Here is a 27,047-nt window from a genome sequence, read left to right on the forward strand (position 1 = left end):
ACAAGCTTTTAGTATTTTAATTACTTAAATATTCCTTTCAAAATAAGTATATTTAATATTATTGTTTTTTAATTATGTCTATTTTGGTCATTTTATACATTTATTAAAAGCTCCAGCTACTCTGCGAAACACCTAAATATATCTAAAAACAACAGCTTCCAGCTTCCAGCTACCAGCCACCAGCTAGTTTTGTCAAACATACCATTAACATTTTATCTTATCTTACTCTACTAATAAACAAAAATAATGATGATGATGTGTCATAACCACATTAAATCTTAATTTCTAATCTCTATTCTCTTTAATCCGTACTATCTATAGGTTATGTATTGAAAACATTTTGACAATTGGGTTATTAAATAGTCAATTTACCATTATAATATTCTAATATTTTATTTCATTCATACTAGTTTTCAATGGGTTATGTGCCAAATCAATTTTGGCAATTGAGTCATAAATATAGTAACGATGTGTCATAACCACGAAATTGAAAGTAGCATATTGATTGAAGATCAAACAATTAGAAATATGAAAAACAAGTAGAAAATAATAAAGAACAATATTTTTTTAAGGTTGTTTGTTCCTTCGATGTCCAGTTTTTTCTCGTTAACATTATATGTTGCATTATTCAGGGTAACAACATACATGGTTTAAATTTGTTTATATTGGATGAAGATTCAAATACTTGTGATAAAATAACAAATGTTGTATATAAAAATTTTTTTTTATCAAATTTATAAATTTAAGATTCTAGACTTCTTATTGTTTGTACAATATATTTCATTTATTTTTTACCTTTAATTTTGTTCATTTCTTTCAAATAGCAAACCTTATTTTCTTATCATTTAAGTATTTAACAAATTTTGTATAATACACGGGTTCAAAAGCTAGTGACTTATATAAAGGATTGGTTTTTACTTTCTACTACACCAGAGAGATGCCCCCCCCCCCCGCCCGCCCCGCACGCACATACCGTGTGGCATGAATCATACACACTTCACACTTCATTTTTTTTATCTAGTCACCAACATCTTTTCGTTTACACGTATTTTCTTAATTCAAAAAATAACAGAAGGAAACATGATTCATATAATAAAATAAAAAATTAAAATAGCACTAAAAAGATTTATTTTAATAAAATAAGGTGTTAGAAAGCATTTACATACACTTTAGAACAACTTCCTAACCGGTTTATATCTACATTTTTTCTCTTTCGCATTCATTTACTTTCTTACAATGCTACGTTCGTAACCAATCCGTGGTTGATGTGGCCACTGCATCTGGGAGGGCAGCGTTAAGTGGAAGCCGCACTTGGGGTTCCGTTCATAGCTACGTGTCGTCTTGGTAATTAAGTCACTAATAGTACCAAATTAACTAGTCATACTATACTATACTAGACTAACATTATACAAAACCATGTGTCAAATGGTCAATGAAATAAAAGCCGAAGGCCATACAGTGTTGGAGATGCACACATTGTGAATGCCAGCAGAGATGGCCTAACTGGTCCAGGTCCAAGCGCACAGCCGCTTTGAAGCGTGAGTGCCTGACACAAAACTATTTAGCAAACCCTGTAAGTGGAAGGCTTAGGACTGGTCACAGCTCATTTGGGGGCTTGGTCCTGAACCACAATCGATTAGCTTTGTGGTGATGAACAATCAGGCTACATTTCATTTAAAGTAATGACAATGAATAAAGTCTATAAACATCAAATAACAAAATCAACAAGCAATAGCTTCAAGTCTCGGAATTTGAATAATCTCCTAGCACCAAGGGATTTGAATATAGTAAATAATCACTAACATATTCACTAAAACATTTTTTTTTTCATAAATCTAGTGGCAAGATCACCTCTAGAAGTCTGCCATGTATCTTTTATCTAATTTCCAGATGGCCAATTAACGTTCAAAATTTCTAGGTTCGAGCAAGCACTCAAAACAGTGACTCATGATTTTGATGAAGTTCGTGAATATCTCCAGATGCAGAAAGCCAAAACAATCAGACCAGCAAATCCAAACTGAACCTGCAACCGCAAAATGAATTGTTTGTCAATAAAGTTTAAATAAATGGAGCCACAATTCAACCCACTAGTAGGCATTTTCTGATGTTTTAAGCTTGCTACCAAATTAACCCCAATACTTTTTTAGCATATAGATTTACTTGGCTAAAATATCTTTTCATTTTCTCAATAAAAAAAACCTATAATCAACCCATTAAGTAAATAGGTCTAAGTTTCCCCTTCTAGTTCGACATTATTAATAGACGAAAAAACCGAAGGACTGCATACGAAGTTAAATAAAACTTGGTCTGTGGACACATAACATAGCTAGCATGGTAACATTTTATAACTGACCTTTGCATTGGTGACGATTGACTTTAGCAATGGAAAACGAGAATCCTGAGGCATCAAAATCACTTCTGTGTACTGTCTTTTGCAAGGGAAAGGTAAAATCTTCTGCAGTGCTTGCTGAGCTGTCAATGGTGTTAAGATTTTTCTAACATCTGAGCGACTGTCATCTTGAACCTGCATAACAAAATATCATTAATTATTAGTATGAAATCTTGATTTCAAACTTCCCAAAGAAGGATGGAACTTGTTTAACAGAATATTATGCCAGACACTGGATATATAATTGCAACTTTTATGTTATATTTGAATATGAAAAGTTGAATCTGTGATATGCATGCAATATCTTACTGGAACTTGTACAGAAAATTCATTCAAAACAAGACACATGCAGTATGCAAGAACACATTCCTCAACCAACCAGGCTTAAAACTGGAAAATACAGTAAATTCATGCAGATTATGATATAGGATATCTCCTTATTTGAATTTAGATTTTTAATATCTTTTATTATTAGTTCAAATTTTAAATTCCATGTTTTATCCTTTTCTTGTTTAGTATAAATAGGGCTATTAGGTTTATTGTTTAATCAGTTGATTTATGTTTAATAAAAGACTTTAAGTGTGAAGCTTGTCTACCGAGTATTTCGGTTCGGGTTATTTTGATTATGATCAATTGTTCTTGAGCCATTTGAGTAAAGCCGTGGATTCGGTATCATTTGGTATCAGAGCTTTGGTTGTTCAAATGGCTCTACGTGGAGGCGAGTGTTTTCTTGTTCGAAGAGTCGCCGACCGAGGCATCGACAAGAACATTGGTGGTTCACGTGCCCGTGGAGAAGATCGACTACCTACTCGCAGATTCGCCGCCCGAGGCAGCGATGGTGTCTGTCCCTACCCATGGGATTACGAGATCAAACAACTCAATCGACGAGTCCGTGATCTTGAAATAAAGCAAGAGATCAAACGGCTCCGCCAACGAGTTCGAGATCTTGAGTTACAACGGGAGATGCGTGTTAAGGAAACCAAATCGGGAACTATCGTCTGGGATGATGTGAACGAGGAAGAGGAGCATCCTTTCGACCATCCCGACCCTCGGTTTAATGAACCGATCTATGAACATGAATCTGGCCAGGACTTCCTGCCAGATGAAGAACCCCAATACGATGAAGAGTTTAGCCCTGATGAAGAAGAGTGCCTGCTGGTGCGTATGGCTTTGATTGGTAATACCGTTCAAGAGGCCGAGCAAAATGAAGATGGCGAGGATTGCATGTATTTCAAAAGAAACGTAAGTGTTGATGATGATGAAGTGGCTTTCAAAAGTTTGCTTGCTGAAGATGGTGGTGCTTCTATGGTGGGAATTGGTATTCCGCTGGCCAGCATTGGCGGTCCATCTTTCTCACAAAAAGATCCAATGGATCATTTGCTTGTTGACCCATGATCGTCGGGATTTCAAATTAATGTAAATGAGGAGTTTGAAAAGGGAATAAGCATTCAAAAGAAAAGTATTTTGGAATGTGATAAGGTTATTTGCATGCATGATCATGGTACGCATGTGGTGGATAGGTTTTTTGAAAATGGAATTGAAGCTCTCGGTGAGAAGCCTATTTTTCAACAAAGTCCATATTCTATTGCTAAAGGTGGGCCTCCCAATATTGATGACATGGGGCTGCAAAATAAACTTCATGAATTGAATATTATTAGTTGGCCAACAATTGTTAACGGGTCACAATTTAGCACTCCTTTCGACCCAGGTGGTATAGGTTCAGAGTGGGACGAGACAAACTGTCAAGTTAGCATGTTTAGGCGGGTTATGATGGTGATAAACAAAAATCGGGTAAATATTCCATTCGACCCTGGTGGCTTTGGTCTGGAGGCAAACTCGAGGACGAGTTTTTTTCAAAGACGGGGAGTATGATATAGGATATCTCCTTATTTGAATTTAGATTTTTAATATCTTTTATTATTAGTTCAAATTTCAAATTCCATGTTTTATCCTTTTCTTGTTTAGTATAAATAGGGCTATTAGGTTTATTGTTTAATCAGTTGATTTATGTTTAATAAAAGACTTTTAAGTGTGAAGCTTGTCTACCGAGTATTTTGGTTCGGGTTATTTTGATTATGATCAATTGTTCTTGAGCCATTTGAGTAAAGCCGTGGATTCGGTATCAGATTATTCATTTAAGTGTCAACTGCAATTCTATAAATTGCAATACATCATAAGCAAATTCATTTCATCTATGCATTTAAGTTCAAATTGACAACTTTTCACTTTTAGCAAGCAACGAACTTGGGCATTTCAGGGATAAAAATGTAGGTGTGTTTCAAATTCAGATAAACAATAAACAAACAAATTATTTCAAGCACCACATAAGCAACATCGATTAGACAGTGTAAACACAAACACACCGCAAAAGAGGCGCCAACATCCCCAGAATAGATCCTAGATTGATAACTGTGCAATATCCGATCAAGCCACCAATAATTCTCCTGGACAAGCACGTTTAGCAATGCATATATTCAGTTTCAACAACCATAAGAGGAAGTGAGTTTCTGTACTTGAGGAAACAAGCAAAAGTTCTAGAACCCATGTCTGCTTAGGCTTAAAATTGATAATATAAGGGTGGCAAAATGGACGGGTCAGATTGCGGGTCAAAATGCATACCATTTAGTGCATGTCAGGGTTGGTTGGGCGGGGCAAACATTGTCTTATTATTATTATTCATTGTACAAATATATAATATGTTAAATATGATTATACAAGTATAGAACTGTTTTTTTTATAATATTAATCTACACATTTTATAATAAAGCATACTAAAAAAGTCTATGCATTTGAGATGACTTCCAATCTGTTTGACACGCTAGACCCATTTCCTTTTTAGGCTAATCTTTACCTTAACCCATTTGATTCATTACAAATAGAATATAGCCCAGCTCGACTCATTTGTATATAATGGGTTAAAACTGGCACATCTACTAATAACCTAGTTTGTCATCCTCTTGTTTTCCCTTTAAGCTACTTTTAGAAGATAAACATACAGACTGAACCGTCCATCCACAGGCAGAGGCTAGCTTCACTCTTAAATTAGTAGATTACTATGGATTTTCCTAAAGATGAAAAGCATCAAGTTTGCTTGTGGAATTTGATATAATGTAAATGTCATAACTTTCCCTTAAAGTAATAAAGTTTTGATATCTTCTATTCAAGTCAAAGATAAATCCGGTTGACCAAAAAACAGTTCTGCCATTTCTTCTTGTGAAATGAAGATAGTATCAGTAGCAGATACCAATATGAATTAGAATCACCTGTAATCCGTTTTCATGGGCTCGCTGTTCAATCTCAAGTACTGTTGAAATATCCGAATCCGAGGGCCCTTCCTCTTGAAGGCGTAGTATCTCATCTAAAGAAAGATCAACCTGCAGAAAAACTTGCAGCATCTTAAGAAAAATCACAATGATTTTTGACAACCTAGATGCCAACAAACATACCAGAGCTAGAGCGACGTCTGGATCGCAAGAAAAGTTCACACTAATATCACCACGAGCATTACCAACACGTGAAGGTTTGTTACCACCAAGAAAAACAGAAACACCAGCTGAGTATATCTGGTAGCCAGACATCATAACAGAAATCAATGTTTGGAATTAATTTAACTATGGCCAAGGAATGTTGCACAAACCTGTCCATGTTTGAAACGGAGAACCTGAATTATTTTTGCTTCTATGAGCTTGCTCAAAAACCCAATGAAGTGTACGTCCTCCATCTATCATGGAAAATGATATCACAACATTTAACAAGAGAGGTCACAAGTTAGGTGTAAAGTGGGTGGGTCAAACCGTTGGGTAACGAGTATAAACAGGTAAGTTTTGGACCAGATCAAGTTAGGTTGGGTTGACGTAAAACACTTTCGTCCAAATTTTTTTGAAATTTTTTACTTGTAACTAATGTGTTAATTGTCAAATATAATTTACAAAAGTGATTATTTCAGTAATTTTATAACTTAATGTAATAAATGATGTAAAAACTTTTGTGCATTAAAAATAGAGTTAATAGCCATTTTCGTCCCTGTGGTTTGCTACTTTCGCCACTTCAGTCTAAAGTTTGAAATTTTGCCAATTTAGTCCTTATAGTTTTAAACATTAGCCAATTACGTCCCCCCGTCTAACGGCATCCAACTATGCCGTTAGTTTTAGGGGTATTTTTGTCTTTCTCCTATTTATATTTAGTTAATGATCAGTTTTGTCCCTGTGGTTTGATACTTTTGCTACTTTAGTCCAAAGTTTGAAATTTGTCAATTTTATGTTTTATTTGTTCAGTTTTTTTTTCTTTTTTTTTTTGCTACTTTTGCTACTTCAGTCCATGATGGAATTCATTGGTAAAGTGGTCAGGGTAATTCCCTAAAACCGAACTATACTAAAAAAACTAAAATCGTTTCTTTGATTAATGCATAATAGTTAGGGTTTAGAGATTAACATATCGTAGCAAACATATGGGTCGAAATCAACATCAGGAGGTCGAATATCCCGCATTTCCATGTTTGCTCAAGAAATCGATGCACTAAATCGCATGTGTGTTCTTCAAATTGTGGTATTGTTCTTGAATTCGTCGAATTCAACCCTAGAATTGTAGTCGATATGAAGAATTCAAGAGTGCCTTGCTTGCGGTGCGCGCATATAATGTATATATGTGTGAACCCTCGGGTGGGCAAAAGTAAAATTGCACTAATTTTGACGTTATTTTACTAATCTCGTGAAAATAACGTTAAAAGTGATGGAAGGTTAATCAGGCATCATGTGGTGGCGTTGATAGCCGAAAGACAAGGGTACATGCACCAATCAGCCAGCGTCCCGATGATTGAGTGCTATGTGCCTTATGTCCAAGGCTTGATGCAAAACTAGTATAGAGCCGGGGGTCTCACCGGAAGCAGCCTCTCTATCCCCATGGGGTAGAGGTAAGGCTGTCTACATCTTACCCTCCTCAGACCCTACAATAGCTTTGCTATTGGTGGGATATACTAAGTACGATGATGATGATGATGAAGAATTCAAGAACACCACCACGATTTGAAGAACACACATGCGATCTAGTGTATCGATTTCTTGAGCAAACATGGAAATGCGAGATATTCGACCTCCTGATGTGATTTCGACCAAGATGTTTGCTACAATATGTTAATCTCTAAACCTTAACTATTATGCATTAACCAAAGAAACGATTTTAGTTTTATCGGTATAGTACGGTTTTAGGGAATTACCTTGACCACTTTACCAATGAATTCCACCAAGGAGGAGAGTTTAGAAAATGTCTAGAAACTAAATACGAGGGGGGTATGATTATTGTTATCGACAGAGTAAACGTAAACCTGTTTTGGTCGATGCTCGATAGTTTTGGGCTTGGATTATGGTCTTAAGGGCTATAGACAAAAAAAAAACTCAATAACTTAAACATAAAATTGAAAAATTTTCAAACTTTGGACTGAAGTAGCAAAAGTATCAAACCACAGGGACGAAACTGGTCATTAACTAAACATAAACAGGAGAAAGACAAAAATACCCCTTAAACTAATGGCATAGTTGGATGCCGTTAGACTAGAGGACGTAATTGGCTAATGTTTAAAATTATATGGACTATATTGACAAAATTTCAAACTTTGGATTGAAGTGGCGAAAGTAGCAAACCACAGGGACGAAAATGGACATTAACTCTTAAAAATACGTGCTGGCTTTCTTTTATCTCGTTTAACCTATTTGGCCTGTTTTCTTTTTAATTTTTCTCTTTAATTTTACCCGTTGGACCCACTAGATATAAACATAACCAAAATCGACTTGTCGTAAATGAATGGGTCAAAATCGCCACAATATCTAATAAAAGGTAAATAAGGCAAGTACCATTTTCTCATTCTTTAACTCGACAGGGAAGCACAACTGGACAGAACACTGTGCTTCCACCATGGGGCTACGGACAACTTCTCTACAAACAAAACCATACACTAGATTAACATTTTGTTGTTATTAAAGGAAAAAAAAACATTACGAGTGCATATTTTTAGAAGGAAAAAAACCTAATTATGGTAGTAGGGAAAGTAAATGGCAAGCCTTTGAGGTCATCACGGTTGTATTTTAGAATTGGTTCCGATGGTCTTGGAATTCCACCCTGCATAAGAAGTCCAGAAAACATTTCACATTGGCAAAATCATATTTCCAAGTTCTAAGTTAAAGAATAAAAATGTTATCCAACATTTCAACTCACCAAATATTGTAATATCAAAGGCCTTGCAATAGTAGGATCAATATTCCCAACTATCACAACACTGAATGTTGAAGGGTCCTTGAAACATTTGTTGAAATATTCACAGGCTTTAAATGGGTCGACTTTTCGAAGGTCACTAATTCTTGTTGGCTGTGGGAAAAGAAAGAATCATTAGATGTACTTGACAAACCATAACTTAAATAAACTAAAACTTACTCTGAAAAAGTAAGAGTTCCCATAATTAAGCTCCCTCACCCGATTTGCAAAGACTGTGTACGGGTCTCTTTCCTGAGCATTAACAGACTCTTCTGACATTTGCATCACAATCTTAATGTCTTCTTCACCCGGTATTACTTCTGTTGCAAAAAGTTGGTAGACCAGCTGGCAGGAAGCATAAAGAAAAGGTTAATAAATTTTTTTATAATGATGATCTTATTATAACAGGAGAATTTATTAATTAGTAGCATTTGTGATTATTAAAACAAACCTGCAAAGCAGTTTCCAAGTCTGTCGGTGAGCAATCACCATAGAAAGTTCGCATGTATGCTCCAAGCTTTGTACCAATTTCAGCTCTCTTACCAGCAAGCATATCCAGCAGTATTGATGGTCTATAACCGAATACACCAATTTCTCCAGCAATGGTGGACCCCATTGAACATGAGATGTATTCACTTTCTGGAAGTTCAGATAAACCGCCATATGCGTATCCTGTGAATAAAACCTGTTCAAATCAAACATATCAATCACATAAACACCATCATGAAAAAAGGCAATCTAACATGTTAATCAGTGATGTAAATCTAATTTGCAGCTATAATGTGTGAGTGTTTTAGAAAGCAGAGATTTGATAGTTGATGCATATTTTATGGATATAAATAAAGAGCTTAAGATCAACACTAGTCACTGTCCTGTATTTGAAACAAGTGATCACAATACTCTAGTAGCAAGAGGCAAATCACAAAACAACTCTACAAGCACTGGATATAACTTTTTGAAAATGTTGAAAACTATCATACAAATGAACACGACTATATATAATTGTTATTAACTATCATATCATTAAGATCTGGATTTAAGGATAGTTGGTTAATTTTAAAGAGCAAATGCAGGTGCCAGTCCATCGACAAAGTAAACATAACAAACGTGTCACAACTGACCAATATATGTCACTTGAAGAGAGTAATAACAAATAGCATCCAGCTAATACAAAGTACCAACATGTAATACCTTAAGAAAAAGCTAAGACTACCGACGTGGTTCAAAAGTATAATGTACTTACCGTCTCAATTAATAACAAATGTGCAGATAGTAAGTCTTACAACTAATATTGGGAGCATGAACACAGACCTGGTCTTCAAGGAAGTCTGTGCACTTATAGCAGACACGCATGCCATTTGACAGGATCAGCTCAGTTGCTCCAATGTTTGAATATTCAGACTCCTCCACTACACTCCTGCAACAGAAAAAAAGATGGAGGATGTTAAGTTACCATAAAATATCATTAATGACAGACAAACATCGACCTGAACCAAGCGCTTAGCAAATAAATTAAGACGTATTCTGCATGAATACCCAGGGTTTGGCTTTAAAGTAACAATCTCTTCTGGAATATGATCTTCATCCCAAGGAGAAATACTGCCATCTTCTTCTAGAGAATTTATCTTTAGCACGACACTTTTGAGATTGTCCACCGTTGCAGCAGCTCGAGGCTCGATTGCCTTTATAACACAACTGTGTGTAGTGTGAAAATTCTCTGAATATTTGGATACTTCAGATGCAGATATATCTACAACATCAAAAAGTAAAAAAGCAAAGCCATCATTTTTTACTAATCTCTACAACTTTATAGCAAGAGCATTCAAAACCAGAAATTAATGACATTTAACAACTTACGAGGTAATATAGTTTTCTGAAGCTGTGCCTCATACTCGATCCCAACAACAGGTTCATTACGAAGAAAATGCTAAAAAGTAGGAAGATAAGAATTAGACAATGGAAAAAATAATCAAAATATGAAGATATTGATTCAAAGGTACTGCTGAAATACATGTAGGTATTCCTCCCGTAAACTGGTTGATTGCACTTGGTCACGCTCCAAATAAGCAGATTCAATTTCAGACATCATAGTTGCATGCGCAACAGATATTTCCCGCTCAGAAAAGCCATGTAACAGTACCCTAGCAATCTGTAAGAAAATACATCAGTGAATCAAACAGAAGAAAAAAACACTAGTGAAAAGACACTTGAGGATGAAAATGAAAATCAAACCTCTGTTAGCATTGATTCCAAGGCAATAAGAGTTCCTTTTTCTTTACAAGATGAAGTCATTATAAAGGCCTTAATTGGCTGAACAACAACATCTGCAGCAACAGAGCATGAAAAGTAAGGCGGGTCCTTCTTGCGTGATATTTTAAAAAACCGTTGGTTCATTGCGTGATAAAACATGGCTTCAACAAGTAAATCCCTGTAATCCTTTACGGTTCTTAGTTCATTTACTGGTGATTTGCAGCTGATCATGACTGCTGACTGCAACAAGTAGAACAAGGAACTATGTTTACATAAAATGTGCATTGCTACTCATACACCAATAACCAAAATCTATATTAGCTATATACAGATTTTTACATTGGAGACTGTAGAACACTAACCCCAGCGGCTTCAGATTCCACAAAACATGAAATACGAGGCTCCTCGTGAGATGGGACTAAAAATCTAGGTACGTCCAGGTCATTAGTGGCTGAAACCTTACTACCAAAGTGGGTCTTTATTAATTCAACAACACTCTGCTAGAAAGAAAGAGAGAAAGGGATCAACTGTTAATATCATATGGCGATAATTGTAGGCAAGCATTTATATTATTCTGACCTTCGTATCAGAAAAGTCTCCAACAGCAATAACAGCCATGTTCTGCAAATGGTACCACCTTTTGTAGAATCGTTTTACAATCTCAGGAGAAACAGTCCGGATTACTTTCTCCAATCCAATTGGTAAGCGCTCAGCATACTGCAATTGTTGAATTAAAAAATTTTTAAAACGTATAATGAACCAAAAACAGCACTTGGAGCAAGAAATACATGTAACTATGACCAACTACTAGTTTACTACCATATAATGAAAAAAAATACTAAAACTCCCAGCAGTAACAAGCATGTGAATAAAGTATATTAGTTCTATAAAAGATGACAGGAAAAATGCTCATACATGAAAAAATCTATTAATCTGTCTACATGCATATGTGCGCATCTCAATATTTCAAAGTATATCTGAGCCCATGAGAAGCTATTGATGAAAGTGCTTTAGTGCATACCACAGTGAGGTTTGTCCATCATTTTAAGAAACATCAAATTAATGATAACTAATGTGAGGAAAAAGATGAATATGTGTGTGTGTATAATCTCATTGCAGATTAATAAAAATAAAAAAAAGATTAGGAGACTTCTTCAGTTAATAGTACTAACCTTTGAGCCTTCCATCATCAAAAGCCAATGTGCATCCTGCATTCTGCCATTGGCGTTCCTGTTTGCTCTGTACTCTTCCATAACAGCACCTCTTTCCTTTTCCAAATCCTCTGCTGATACTCGAATCTGCACACAGTAAAAATATGAAGCACTGAAAGAAAAGAACAATGATTTAATAATCTAAATCATATATATGTATTCTTATAATCAACCAAAATTTGTATCTGTTTGTATTCTTGTAAAGACTAGATTTGCAGATAGAAGATACAAATAGAGTAAAAATGTTATACCCTCTAGTCTAGTATAATATTGTAAAGTACATATATATTACCTCTGAACTAAACTCTGCCAAGACAGAAATAGCTTGAGATAAGAGCTCAGGTTTGTCAACAGGAACAAACAGCTCATAAACTGTTTCATCAGCTGATGTAACAGCATTCTGACAAGCACCAAACTCTGCTCCAATGCTTTCAAGAAATTTGACAATATCATGATTTGTGTACTTCTTAGTGGCACTGAAAGCAAGATGTTCAACTATGTGGGCAACTCCTCGTTCTTCTTCCTCTTCCAAAACTGAACTGTCATTGTATTAAGATAATCAGTTATATAAAAAAAAAATCTATCTAATAAGAAATAATGATGTGGAGGATCTAAATCAAGTTGGTAACCGATACATAAAAATTAATAATTAGTGCTAATTTTAACACTTTTATGTTGGATGTGATGCCGAAGAGAAGTTTAATATGCCACGACACTAATAAACATTATTTTTCATAATAATATAAATAAGAGTCAGACGAGTTTGTTCATATCATGTGTTTGTGTTTGAGTTTGGGGCCAGATTTCCAACACGCAATAAAGTAATATGTCAACCAGCATCATTTGATTTTTGTAGCAGTTCATATTGTGTTTCTTTAAATTGCCTAATCATTGTAAGTGCTAATGTGGTGAGAATGCATGAAGTCAGAGATATATGCAGAGTTGAACAATAGACTAAAGCAGCTAAGAACAGTCTTTTCTAAGTCGTAAATCATAAGTGCATGTGACATGCATCTTTTCCCTATTTGGATGCCTTTAAAATTTTCCATACTTTAGACCATTTGTTTTGACAGCTACTGCCCATCAACCAAAGCAACTAGACTGCTAACTGTCATCCTCACACTTTTCCAACCAACTCATTAAACTATCACAGTTTACTTGTAACTTAAACAGCAACCAACAACATTGTTTTCAAATGCATAAAAAGCTATGGTAGAATTAGGCCTTAACTGAATCATTCACTAGAGAAACCAACAACAAATAAATCAAACACAGCTTTTAAACCACAAAAGAAGATAAGCATCTTTAAGTAAATATTATGTTAACACATTGCATAACTGGCTTGCAGGTATAACTTTTTCAACAAATGCATAACCGAATCTTACTGGATACAAACCGAAACCAAAAGTCAATAACATTATGCTGCATCATTATTCCCTTGCAAATACACATTAAAAACTTATTGGCAACTATAAGATAAACACAAATTAAAGTAAAAACTAAGCTATAAACACAATTATAGCAACAGATATTGCTGGAAACAAATTGAAACTAACACATCAGATATGCACCAATTTGTGCTGAAACCTCACAATTCTACCGTACAATTGATCAATTGCTAATTAAGAGTAATGCGAATAATAATAATGTTAATAATTTACCCGACTTTGACGGCGAGTGCGAGTGCGGCTCTCATTTTAGGTTTGGAATTCAACCGGACGTAGTAATTGAGTCCATTGTCGAGCTTACCGTAGTCCGCTCCGTAGGGAACGTCGGAAAGCAGTTGTTCGTAATTCAAGTCCACCATTTTGAGTGACCTAAACCTGTGCTTCTTCACTATCTCCGATGACGTCTCTGCCGGTAACAAATACATTTCACGCACAATTACACAATTTTGAATTGAGAAGAAGATCCCTTTGGTTTTGGTTTTGGTTTTGGTTTTTATATGAATGAATGATGGCAGTCAAGTATGGCCACGTCACACTCTGCTTTCTCTTTCGTTTTGGTCAAGCAACTAACAATACATATACATCCGTCAAGTCATCAGTAAAATGATATTATTGAGGCCTTTGTCACGGGTATGAGTTGTCTCGCGCCCAGCAGCGCGTATAACATTGTGCGCTGCGTGTGTAGTAACGTTTGAAAATTCATTATTTGTAGGTGTATAACATGTGTATGACTCGTTATCGTCAAGGATACAACATGTGTGACTATACGACTGTGTATGATATGTAAGTGTGTGTGGTTATCGTGTTAGTGGTGTGCATATGCACACTTATTTAAGACGCGCAAAATGGAAAATGTGAGGTCTCACTATTCATTTTGGTCAAGCAAGAACGTTATATACGGTTTGTACAGCATTATGGCCAATTTGATGTGTTGAAATGACATCGCATACTACCTTGTGTAATGCGTTATTGCTATGTATATGGCATGTTTGACCTATTATCGTCATGTATACAATATGTATGATTAGGGATGGGCAAATTCGGTATCGTTACCAAGAATTTGTAAATTTCGGGACCGGGATTTTCGGTACCGGTACCGATCTCATCCCTATGTATGACCACAACGTGTACAATGTGTGAGTGGTGTATGGTTATTATGTTGGTGGTGTGCATATGAGCACTTCTTAAATGCTCACAAGTTGGAAAACATGAGGCCTCGCCTTTAATCACCGAAATATATCCAGTTTTGTCAACTATAACTCATTTAGTTATCTTTGTGTCAAAATAGTCTCAAAGTATCTTTCAGTTACACCTTTTTAAGTATGTTTTACATTATTTAAGTTTAACATCTATGGTATCAGCGTCAAGCATCAGTAAAGAACTCTAATATTAATTTCAGAAGTTTTAGAAATCCTGATACATGGTATATCCGAAACTTGGGCTATTATAAATCTACACCTAGATCTAATGTGAGGAGGTGCGTGTTTCCATGACCCAAACCTGGCCGAGTACTTTGATACAACTATACAAGATCCACTAACCGAAGATAGTGGCAACAAATATCTTTGTTGTGAAGCCACACAATTAAACTGGAGTTGGTTATATTTTGTATCTAGCATACTTAAAAAATGTTGGATCACTTCTGTAATAAACTTGCATTTCCTTAAAAAAACAATAGTTTTATTGTTAGGCTTTGGCAAAAGCAGAACAACAAATTCAAAGAAATAAGCAAACGATGAGCCTTCGCTAAGCATGCGCGATGCAATGCGCAGATAAGAATCTTGTTTATTGAGGATCAATATGTTGTATTGTGACATTCATGACAAAATCGAGTATGCCTTAGTAATTGTTTATCGAATAAGCGATTAACCGTTTGTTGCATAATGAACAAACGAATAACCGAACGGGTCTGTTTGTGACCCGGATATTCCGGGGGGCATCTATAAGTAATATACGTTTAATATAAGCCAACTTATTGATATTATGGATTTAGTATAATAGCAAACCAGTTAAATGAAAACATACTCGTTTAACCACCCGCTATGACGTTAAACGCAAAAGTTAGTTCCAAAACAAGCATTGTATCATCCGTTAAGCCGAAAAAGACTTACAAAACACTTAATTGGGATGTTTTAAGTGATCCATGAAAATACTTTTGATTTTTACAAACAAATAGTAAGTTTTTATAAATTTACACAAAAATGGCCGAAAAACGCTCATTTTCGCACTATTTGTCGTACCCGATACATTTTTCGCGCCAAAAACCAAACCCGAAATAAATTTGAACTCGGCATTTCACGTTCGGTCACGTAAATCAGGAAAAATGGGCCAAATGGTCCCAAAAGGGGGGCCAAATAGTCCGGCCCGCCAAGTTGGACCAAACCCCCTTTCTTTATTATTAGTTTGGTATTCTTTGATCTTAAGCAATTAGATATTTTATGAACATTTTTTCAGAAGTTAACCGGAACTCCCAGCTGCTCTTTCACACACTCAACCAAAAACTAAGGTACTTTAGCTATCTTGATCAATTTTATGCATGTTTAATCAAGTTTAATTCCATATAAACATAGTTTGATTACCAAAAATCATTCCTAACCATGCAAAAATCCTAAAAATGGTCCAAAACATGTTTTGATCATACATATGGTTCGGAATCAGAATCATACTCTTTTTTTTCGCCACAAACATGGATTAGAGGGTTTAAACGAAGTTTTACGATTCAAAAGTTCGGTTTAGAACCCTAACCGAAACCCTAACTTTCATGGCTGGTCTCTTGATGATACATGCTTGGTTTGTGATATAGGACATGTACTTAGGTTATAAGAAGCACAAGAACCCAGAAACTGGATTAAGAGAGTGAAAACTGTTGGACTCGGTATGCCCAAGAAACATGTTATTATTGATGTGGCTAGTACGTCATGATCCAAGTCGGGTCATACCCAATAACAAGCTAGACAAAGACCAATAATATTTATATGATATGATCATAACAAATGAATATTAACACTTGAGTTATTTGGAAAGGGGTTTCTAAATAATATGTATTTGTGAAATGAATAAATCATATGGATGATTTATACTTGAAGAGAGAGCATTCCATAATGTTATTTAAGATGGTTAAGTAACAATATGTGAAACTTGTCACCTAGCATGTTACCTGTAATATGTTATGTTTATAACACATTATATAAGTTATAAAACATAAGTATTTATGGTAACTTTGAAAAAAGAAAAATAATAACAATAAGAACAAAGAAGGAAGCCCCCCCCCCCCTCTCTCTTTGTCTTTGTATTAGTTTATTATTATTACTTGTTAGTGGGTGCATGCAAAGCTCTTGATTGGGGGACTAGTGAGGTGCATTTGAATGACCACCCAACACCTTCATTCTCTCCACTAGTTTTTCACAAGTAACAAAACACAAGAGGAAAAATCCTCTCAACTCTTCTTCCTCTCTTGGATTCGGCCAAAGGAGAAGGACAAGGAAGAAGGTGTTTTGAAGTGTAAAATCCTAGCTACAAGTGGTGTTTGTTGGAAAGCTTGGGGTATGCTAGCTTGAGGAACTTCATATTCAAGTTCTTGCCTTCTTCATCATCATCTCCTTGCTCTTCCTTGGATTTGAAAGGTAGCTTTAACATGCATGTACTTATAGTGACATGCATATGTTTGATAGTATGTATTTCGTATATGGATCCGGGCTTGGGTTTTGCATGTGTAAAATTGGTTTTATACATATCAAATTAACAAGATTTAAAACTAATTTCCTCTGCGTTTTTCATAAAAATGGAATTTTATTACTTTGATAATCTTGTTAAAACCCAACAAAAACGGGCGAAAACCGCAAAGGTAATGCCGAAATGCTCAATTACGGGTTGTTTAGGTTAAGGTTGTGATGTACATATTTTTTGGTCATAAAATTTTGCAGGTATACCAGTGGCAATATAATTGAGTCCATGTCCAAATTTGGTAATTTTTTTACCATCCGAGAATATTTGGCGAATTTATTACCGATTTGGGGTGTTTATTTGAGAAAAATACTTAAAATGCTAGAAAAATTATGAAATTTTTTGGGGAACTCAGATTTGATATATTATGATCACATATGAAATTTGGGGTCATTTGGAAAACCCTAGGTATGTTTTGTGCATTTGCATTTATTCGGATTTTCATAGTCGTTTTTGGCTCGAAAATGATATTTGGCAAGATTGTTAGCTTCTAGAATTGCTACAGTTTATTTTAAGAAGTGTTTTGGTCACTCAGGACTTTTGGCGAATTTTTCAGAAATCATTTGGTATGAACGGATAATTTTCGGGCTAAAAATAGCATATAAAATGATTTTTTTTTTAAATTTATAAATCATTAAATAATTCTAGAAATATTTTTATAAAAATCTAAATATTTTATTTGATAAGTTTCTAAATTTTCATGATTTGATGATTAACGGATAATTAATTGTGCTAATTTGAAGATTAAACATGTTTAATTCTGACGAAAACCGGCAAGTTCGTGATTAACGAACTTGTTAGAATATCAGAACATCAAGAGTGATAAAAAAAACATATTTTCAGATAAACTATATAAAAACGAACTTTTTGTGAGAAATCCGGACAATTTGGATTGATTGTGCGCGTTTTTCTCCAAATCAAACTAAATAAACGGAAACGAGCACCGTAGCAAATCCAGGCCCCTAATATGTGATCTTTCTTTATAACTTAATCATTTTGTCAACCAACACGTTTACCCAAGTTTACTTCCCCATAACTGTTTTCCAAACGCATAAACGAGCAACTTGGCCCAGCTGGTGAAACGGGGAAACTAAGCCAAGTTAAATTTTAAACATAAGACATTGAACAAATCACAATCTAAACCTACTGACACTTTCTGGGTGTTACAACCACACCCAGACTAGCTATACAACCTAACTTAGTATAAAGATTATAATAATATTAAAATATTAATATTATTATAATATTAACTATGGGGACTAAGTGATAGCAAGGGAAACAGACCTCGAGCTGACCTCGCACTGAGTGCATACAAAACCGTAAGTTTCATGACCTCACCCTTTAAACTGTTTTACGAACTTTTGGGGCGAAAAGCATGTTTATATGCATTATCTATCTGAAAACGGTTCAGAACGTAAAATACCTGAACCTTTATATATAAAAAGTCCCTACAGACATAATGATAAACTACATGCTGATGAAAGGTGATTATTATCGTGATTGATATATTAAATGGAAATACTACGAATGCCAAAACATAATGAAACCATATGTGGCAACCTGTTTATACAAATACGCTATATAATGCTAAACACAACAGATTGGGGAAATAGCGTGGTCTATGATAACCATGGGGATAACGTGGTCTGTAATGGCCATGGGAATAACTTGGTCTGTGATGATCATGGGACTATAGTGGGCGGAAGGGGAGCAACAATAGTAATAAACCAAAGTTGAGTATGGCCTACGAGCCAAGTTCTGCTGCAACTTATAAACTAAAGTTGAGTATGGCCTATGAGACAAGTTCTGCTGCAACTTATAAACTAAAGTTGAGTATGACCTATGAGCCAAGTTCTGCTGCAACTTATAAACCAAAGTTGAGTATGGCTTATGAGCCAAGTTCTGCTGCAACTTATTAAACAAATTAACTTGATTATGACATGAGTGTCAAGAAAATATTGTGATTATATATGTTGTGGGAGGAAAGGGGGCCACGGTGATTAGTGATACATGATAAATACTACATTTGTGTGTGTGTGTATATATGTGTGTGTGTGTGTGTGTCTATATACATGCTATGTGAATAGGCATAGGAAATAATGTGGTGTAGGAAATACTAATTATTTGTGTATATACTGTGTAATGTTTAAGTTTACGTGGAACTATTGTGGATGGAAGGGGCCATAGTGGTTGAATTTACGGAGAACTGTTATCGGTGGAAGGGGGCCACAATGGTTGATATTACGCGGAAAACGAAGGCACGTATTGCGAACGAGCAGTCACGATTTTATCGGAAAGTCAAATTTATATTATAAACTTACATACATGCATATGTACACACAAAGATACTGTTGTACATATATACCAAAATAAATACATTTTTATATGCGCACGTACATGCAAACTATGACTGCGTGGTATGCAGAACTGATTTCGTTAAACTTATGAAACTCACCAACTATTCTTAGTTGACCTGTTTTAACATGCTTTTCAGGAAATCAGAAAAGTGAAGTAATTGCCTATGTGTTACGGGTTTAGCTTGTGATCGACGCCGTGAGTATTTGAGTTAGAAGTAAAGTAGTTGAAGAGATAGTTTTGATTGTATCACCTAGTTTGTAAAAGATGTTAGAACGATGTAATATATTGTAAATTAGTTAGTAATGTTTCTTTATGAATAATGTATTTGATACCAGTTGTATCTGTTACATTTCCGTTTTACGCTTCCGCAAATCGCTTAACGGGGTGTGACATGTATACCCTAATAGCTTTCCTAACACATCATTTATCTCCATCTCTAGAATTATACTAAAAATCACTACATTTTCTCTCTCATTTCAGTTAAATAATATTTTTTTACTTTTATCATTATATTCTCTCCCATCGCCTAACATCCACTTAAACATCAAAAAATTATAAAGGGTGAACAGTGTCTTTCTAAATTTACTCATAAACAAAAGTTTCTTAATCTCCTCCATTCACAACCACTTACAACTGCTCTATATAATATAGAGAACTCACTCACAATAATATGGAGGATCTGCTGAGAATACTCTAATAGAATTCCCAACAGATTCCATATCTCCATCTCTATAATTACACTGAAAATCACTACATTTTCTCTCTCATTTGCTGTTAAATGGTAATTTTTATACCTTTATCATTACACTTTTCTCAACTCACAATCACTTTCAACAAATACAAAAGTATTATAAAGGGTGAACAATGCTTCTCCAAATTTACTCATAAATAATAACATTTTCTCATTCATCCACTTACAATCGCTTATAACCACACTCTAAAAAATAAAGAACCCTCGCATGGCAAACTTGTAATGTTTGTTATATATAAAAATTACATTGAGACAGTGCATTCAATGTAAATAGTAGAACTGACCAACATGCTAAACCCTTCAAGAAGAGTCACCACCTTCTTATACCTTTATACGGTCAGCGGCAAAAAACATTATACCAATGTTCACAAGAAGAGTCACCAACACTGAACTATGTAGGCCAAAAGTAAGCGACCCCAAAGTAGGGATGAGCAAAAACCGGTACGGTACCGATTGGTACCGGTACCAATTTTTTGAGTTTTCGGGACCGGTACGGTACCGGTATTTCCCAAATTTTACCTTAAATACCGGTACCGAAATATTCAGATTTGGCGATTTTAGGGATCGGGATTTTCGGTACCGGTCGGTATCGAGCTCATCCCTACCCCAAAGTAGGGACCAATCGTCCAAAACATGGGAAACAGCCCATCATGTGGAGAGCAAAGCCAACGAGAAAGGTGATGACACCTAAACTGAAGATTCCTAATACTTTCAAGTATCCTAGCCCTACCTTCCTTCCGGCTTATATCAGACATTTCACTGTAATTAAGAGTAGAAATAGAATGCTACCATCGATAGGAAGATCATGCTCCTATTCCGAGGAAATATGGTAACTAGAAACCAATTTCTGGAAATCTAAACCCATTTAATCGTAGCGATATCCATCTTCAGATTAGACCCCTTTTTCTCAAGTACAAAAGAAGACACCATGAATCGATGGTAGAGATCTGAAAGAAAAGGGAATAGTCGAGAGATTTTGATGAAATGAAAGGAACGCCATAAGAATTCAAAGAGAATTCAAGAAGAAAAATGGAGAACTTAATGAAAAACTGAAACGATGGTGAACCATTCCACAATTTATACTCACGACGGTTAATGTGCGGGGGTGTGATATGTAAAAGAGAGAGTAACACGGGTCCAACCATTAGACAACACATCAGGCGGGATAATTTCAATTTACAACAAGTGGGCATGTGCCAGTCACTCGCAGTGAAAAGTCGTCACTGCTATAGCAAGTAAAATTGTTAGATGTGAACTCACTTTTTTCTACTTTTCTACAATTCCTATCCATATCAAAAGGAGGTCAGCTACAAAACAACAGGATTTCAATCATCAAAAAACACCTGAAGGCACCACACATCTCTTTCAAAAACACGCAAGAAAAAGATAAAGACAAGCAGAACATGGATATAATGCCAACCCAAAAAAAACCAAATAATTCTAATACGGAAGAACTAAAATATAAAGAAAGGAAACTAACCACCAATCATTGGTACATGTTTTGTAAATATATCAGAGTTGCGGGTTGTTTTAGCGGAAGACTTCATTTATAATAAAATATTTATTTATTTCAAAATATTCTCGGATAATAAATACTCGAGTGTTTGATTTACAATTCTTGTTTAATCTATTTGCAATATTTTAATAATTAAAAACTGAGCCATCTTCATATAGCGAGCATCTAACTCCATCAGTAATTCTAATTCCTTGCTACCTGTGCTAAACTTGATTCCCTAAAATGTTTGTGAAAATTCTTCAGCGATATCCTAGTGAATCGTTGACTTTAAAAACATTTAACAAATTTTTAAATGACAAGATAGTTTTCTTTAACAAACTCAACGACTGATGCTAGATTGTCGCTATCTAGTCAAAAACAATTAAATTCAGTTCCTAATCACCTAAGGAAGCTAGGGTAAGTAGGGTGTCGAACTATGAGAAGTATGTGGTCAGTGCAACATGAAACTAGTTCCTAACATTATGAAGTAGATAGTTAAAAGTGCTGATCACGCTAGCAAATTATTAGGTTTTAAAAGCAGTTATGTAATTAAGCAAGATTCAATCAATTAACAAAACAAATCACACCGGGAATCCCAGTAAGCAACTAATAGTATTCTCATGCAACCTAACAGATTAATTATCCTAAGTCAACTAAATATTGTTTAACAAGCTAAACCGTAGGCATCCACAATTTCTAATACACGGCACTAGTTATCAAATGGTCCATGCCAGTGTGACTAAACTAAGGGTAATTGTATGCTTTCTTGTAATTAACTAGGCAATACAACCCTACGAGCAATTATTATATCAACCGGCAAACTAATCGTTCTGATCGACAAAAACCTAAATCGACTAAATGCACAGCAATACTAAACATCAATACTCATAGATTAACAAAAGACAATTACAATTAGTTGTTCTAATACATGAAGAAAATACTGAAAAATTACAAACTTTACATCCCGGGTATGACTCCAAAGGATTAGTCGCGATTCGTCATCTCTCAGTCTTTGATTTTGATGTTAAAGATCATGTAGATAACTTAGAGATGATTAGGAATGATGGTTTACTCCTCTTCTGCTCTCAAAATGCCGTGGTAACTGCTTAATGATGAATAGGGTCGTGAAAATATAATATAAATGAAACCCTAAAATTCCCGTCTGTGCAACCCATCGCGGTACGCGATGGGTCCCTCCCTGGTTCATTGTGTGCCGGACCAAAGATAACCTCATTTTTGGATTTCTCTCATTAAGAAACCCAAAATTCATATATTATGGGTCCCGCAACTCGTTTTCTAGCCCAGAATATGCTCACTTTACTTCTTGATCACTTTTTGTGAACCCATCTTGTTCACTTTTAACATCGGCTTATGTTTCTCATCCAAACTCTTCTCGAATCCTTATAACACTTTCCAAGACTTCAATTTATGCTTCGGTCTTCCTAAAATATCATTCTATGCTCGTACAAGTAGTCACACCCCAACCTAAGACGGAAATGCCGGGACGTGAGCATGATTGCTCATAGCTCGAGGTAACTATCATGCAATAATTATGACAATATCTAATAATTTATTTTATTCCATGTAAAAAACAATATCAAATAATTCCAAAACAATAATCAATGATAATAAAGGAAATAAATCAAATGTCTCAAGTTTAATTATTCTTGAATAAGCCTATGGTCTCAACTAGCAATCCATGACTTCAATTCTTCAATTCATACGATAACTTGCATATATGTAGAAAATACAACAGTTTTGTCAACAAATATGTTGAGTGAGCAAGTCATTAAGTTTTGCAATAATATATAATATGAAAAGATAGCAAAACGTAAGTAAAGCGGTAAACAAACCAAACCAATGAGCAAAATAAGTGTCAAGTGAACCATTGCCAAGCGAATCGGGTGCCGGTTATAACTAGACGGTCGTATGATCATACTATAATGAGAATATGGTGGACCTCTCCGAATGCGCAAATTAAACAAGTAATCAAATAGCATTTATGTCTAGCAATTCACACACAATATAACGTTTGCTAATGATTGAGATATGTATAATATGAAATACTATAAATACGTATACGCCCCCAAAACGTTTGAAAATATGTGGAAAACGGGGGAATGACAAAACTCGCCTTAAAGATTAAGCGAGTTAATAAAATATCAAGAGTAAATAAGAGGTCTTCCGATTAACGCGCCGAACGAGAATATCCAACAGAACCTGAAACTTAGCAGCATGAAAGTATAAGTAAAAACGAACCTAACTCCGCTGAAATCAATCCAAACGGATGTGTATAACTCAAGTTATGTCAATTTTAACGTTTTAAACGAGTCGAGTCTGACCAGAATCCGAACTTTGATCGGGAGTCGGGTTTTGGTGAGAACCCTTAAAATTTAATTACGAGAAGAAAAGTCTTCTGGACCAAACATTGAATCCGACCAGAAGTGTGAGAAAACGAGAAGTCAAAGATGTTGACTGTTTTACCCTTTATCGGGTTTTAAAGCAATTGACCAGTCAATACCCTTCAATCTCATAAATGATTGAAGGTTATCGACTAGTGAATGTTTATGAACGAAAACTCAGTTTACAACTTACCGGGAAGTGCACGAATGAGGAGTTATAACGAGTCAAAGGTCGTTAAGCATGCAAAGTCAACCGTTTAATGAACGGTTCTTCAACGAAACACCAAAAACCGAAGAGATTTTTGAGAGAGGCAGAGAGGGTGACGGCTGAGGGATGAAGATTAGGGTTTAGCTAAAGTTGTGACATGTGATTTAAGGTTAGTTTATATAGCAAAATCTAAACCGAGCCAATTATAGTCGTTTTGGCCCGTTAAGCAAGAAATTACGTAATTAATGAAAGAATCACAGCATATATCATAAAGATTTGATCTTGGTGAATAAGAAACGAGGTATAACATGTATATCAGTTATAAAACGATTCCTTGGCCCTTAATTCTCGCAATTCATGCAAAAAATAACCGATTTTATGCCAAAAACGAACTAAGGAAACAATATAAACAAGCTGACTGTGCAGCTATCCCACCGCGTCGCGCGACAGCGGGCCTAGGGCTGCCGCGCAGCGCTCCGGCGACCAGCAAGGGCAGCTTTCATGTATTGGCAGTTTTGGTCCCTCTGGTTTGAACATTGATTATTTTAAGAATTATATTGGATATATTTAGAAATATACAATAATTAAAACATGGAGGGTTAGATGTGAACATAAGGAAACCTAATACCTCATAATGCAAGGTTTTATAAAATATTAAGATCCGAATAACCCTCAGACAATGATAAACAAATATGATAAAAACCGAAATGTTATAGTATCCCCTACTTTTAGGAATTTCGTCCCGGAATTAGGGAATAACTGTAGCGAAAAGATGAGGATACTTTTCCTTCATTTGATCTTCACGTTCCTAAGTAAACTCAGCTCCTTGCTTCAATTCCCAACGCACCTTGACTAACGGTATACGACTACGCTTAGTAACTTTATCCTTATGATCCATGATCTCAACGGGTCTTTCAACGAAATGCATGGTCTCCTCAATACGAACTTCATCGAGAGGTATTTGAAAATTACCCTCGGCAAGACACTTCTTCAAATTCGAAACATGAAATACCGGATGAAATATTTGAGAGTTCATATGGGAGATCAAGTTTATAAGCAACAGGACCAATACGCTCAATGATTTCAAAAGGACCAACGAAACGAGGAGATAATTTCCCTTTCTTTCCAAATCTCACAACACCTTTCCATGGAGATACTTTGAGTAGAACACGATCACCAACATTAAACTCCAGAGGTTTCCTACGCTTATCCGCATAACTCTTTTGACGACTACGAGCAGCGAGTAAATTTTGGCGGATTTGAGCAATGCGGTCAGTCGTTTCTTGAACAAACTCCGGACCAGTAATTTAAGATTCTCCAACTTCACTCCAACAAATAGGAGAACGACATTTTCGGCCATAAAGAGCTTCGAAAGGTGCCATCCCAATGTCAGAGTGATAGCTATTGTTATACGAAAAACTCAATAAGCGGTAGATGAATATCCCAATTGCCCCCAAAATCGAGGACACATGAGCGAAGCATATCTTCTAGAGTTTGAATCGTACGCTCAGATTGACCATCAGATTGCGGATGATAAGCAGTACTAAGATCCAAACAAGTTCCCAAAGAGGATTGGAGAGATTTCCAAAAACGAGAAGTGAAACGACCATCTCTATCGGAGATAATGGTTAATGGAGTGCCATGATGGCAAACAATCCTTTCCACGTAAATATGCGCCAATCGATCAACCGAATACGTTTTCTTGATGGGAATGAAATGAGCAGACTTCGTTAAACGATCGATGATTACCCAAATACTATCATGTTGCTTTCGGGTAGAAAGAAGTTTAGTAATAAAATCCATAGCAATATCTTCCCACTTCCATTCGGGAACGGGAGGTTGCTCGAGCAAACCATAAGGTCGATGATGCTCGGCTTTGACTTTAGAGCTAGTGAGACATTTCGCAACGTAGAGAGCGATGTCTTTCTCATTCCGGGCCACCAAAAGACGGAACAAAGATCGGCGTACATTTTATCAGCACCGGGATGTATGGAATATCGTGACTTATGAGCCTCGTCCATTATGAATGTGCGAAGGTCATCACGATCGGGAATCCATAAGCGATTAAGGAAATAAAGCAAACCATTGGGTTTGGTTTCCAATTGTAATTCCGCACCAAACGACATCTCGTCATACATGTTGCCTTCGGTGACGGATTCGTGTTGCGCGTTAAGAACACGCTCTTCGAGATCATTTTGAACGAGAACACAAGTAAGCAGCACGGATTTGACATGTTTCTTGCGACTAAGAGTGTCGGCCACGACATTCGCTTTACCGGGATGGTAGCGAATCTCGCAATCGTAGTCGCTAAGCAACTCGGCCAACGACGTTGCCTCATATTGAGTTCCTTTTGATAAAAAATATGCTGGAGACTCTTATGATCGGTAAATACTACGCATTTGGTACCATAGAGATAATGTCTCCAAATCTTCAAGGCGAATACGACGGCACCAAGCTCGAGATCGTGCGTCGTATAATTCTTTTCGTGAACCTTGAGTTGTCTCGAAGCATACGCGATAACCTTGTCTCGTTGCATGAGAACACAACCAAGACCTTGATTAGAATCATC

The 27,047-nt window shown here is 35.8% G+C and overlaps 1 protein-coding gene across 1 annotated transcript; it reads right to left on the minus strand.

Annotated features, from left to right (window-relative positions):
- Positions 1-1,471: 1,471 nt before the first annotated feature.
- LOC143565039 (zinc protease PQQL-like) lies at positions 1,472-13,966 on the minus strand. Its single transcript, XM_077052141.1, has 21 exons — positions 13,755-13,966; positions 12,386-12,632; positions 12,055-12,180; positions 11,462-11,599; positions 11,245-11,379; positions 10,865-11,122; positions 10,644-10,781; positions 10,490-10,559; positions 10,169-10,382; positions 9,944-10,049; positions 9,084-9,317; positions 8,813-8,977; positions 8,597-8,746; positions 8,409-8,500; positions 8,236-8,317; positions 6,027-6,110; positions 5,836-5,952; positions 5,653-5,763; positions 4,753-4,833; positions 2,354-2,524; positions 1,472-2,023 (listed from the first exon to the last, which is right to left on the minus strand). Exons 1-21 carry the CDS (start codon positions 13,964-13,966, stop codon positions 1,946-1,948), a joined length of 3,009 nt encoding a protein of 1,002 aa, XP_076908256.1. The 3' UTR covers positions 1,472-1,945.
- Positions 13,967-27,047: the final 13,081 nt, after the last annotated feature.

This window comes from Bidens hawaiensis, unplaced genomic scaffold, assembly GCF_021521415.1.
Source record: "Bidens hawaiensis isolate Kalapana, Puna unplaced genomic scaffold, B.hawaiensis_p1.1 tig00022249_1, whole genome shotgun sequence".
Lineage (NCBI taxonomy): Eukaryota > Viridiplantae > Streptophyta > Magnoliopsida > Asterales > Asteraceae > Bidens > Bidens hawaiensis.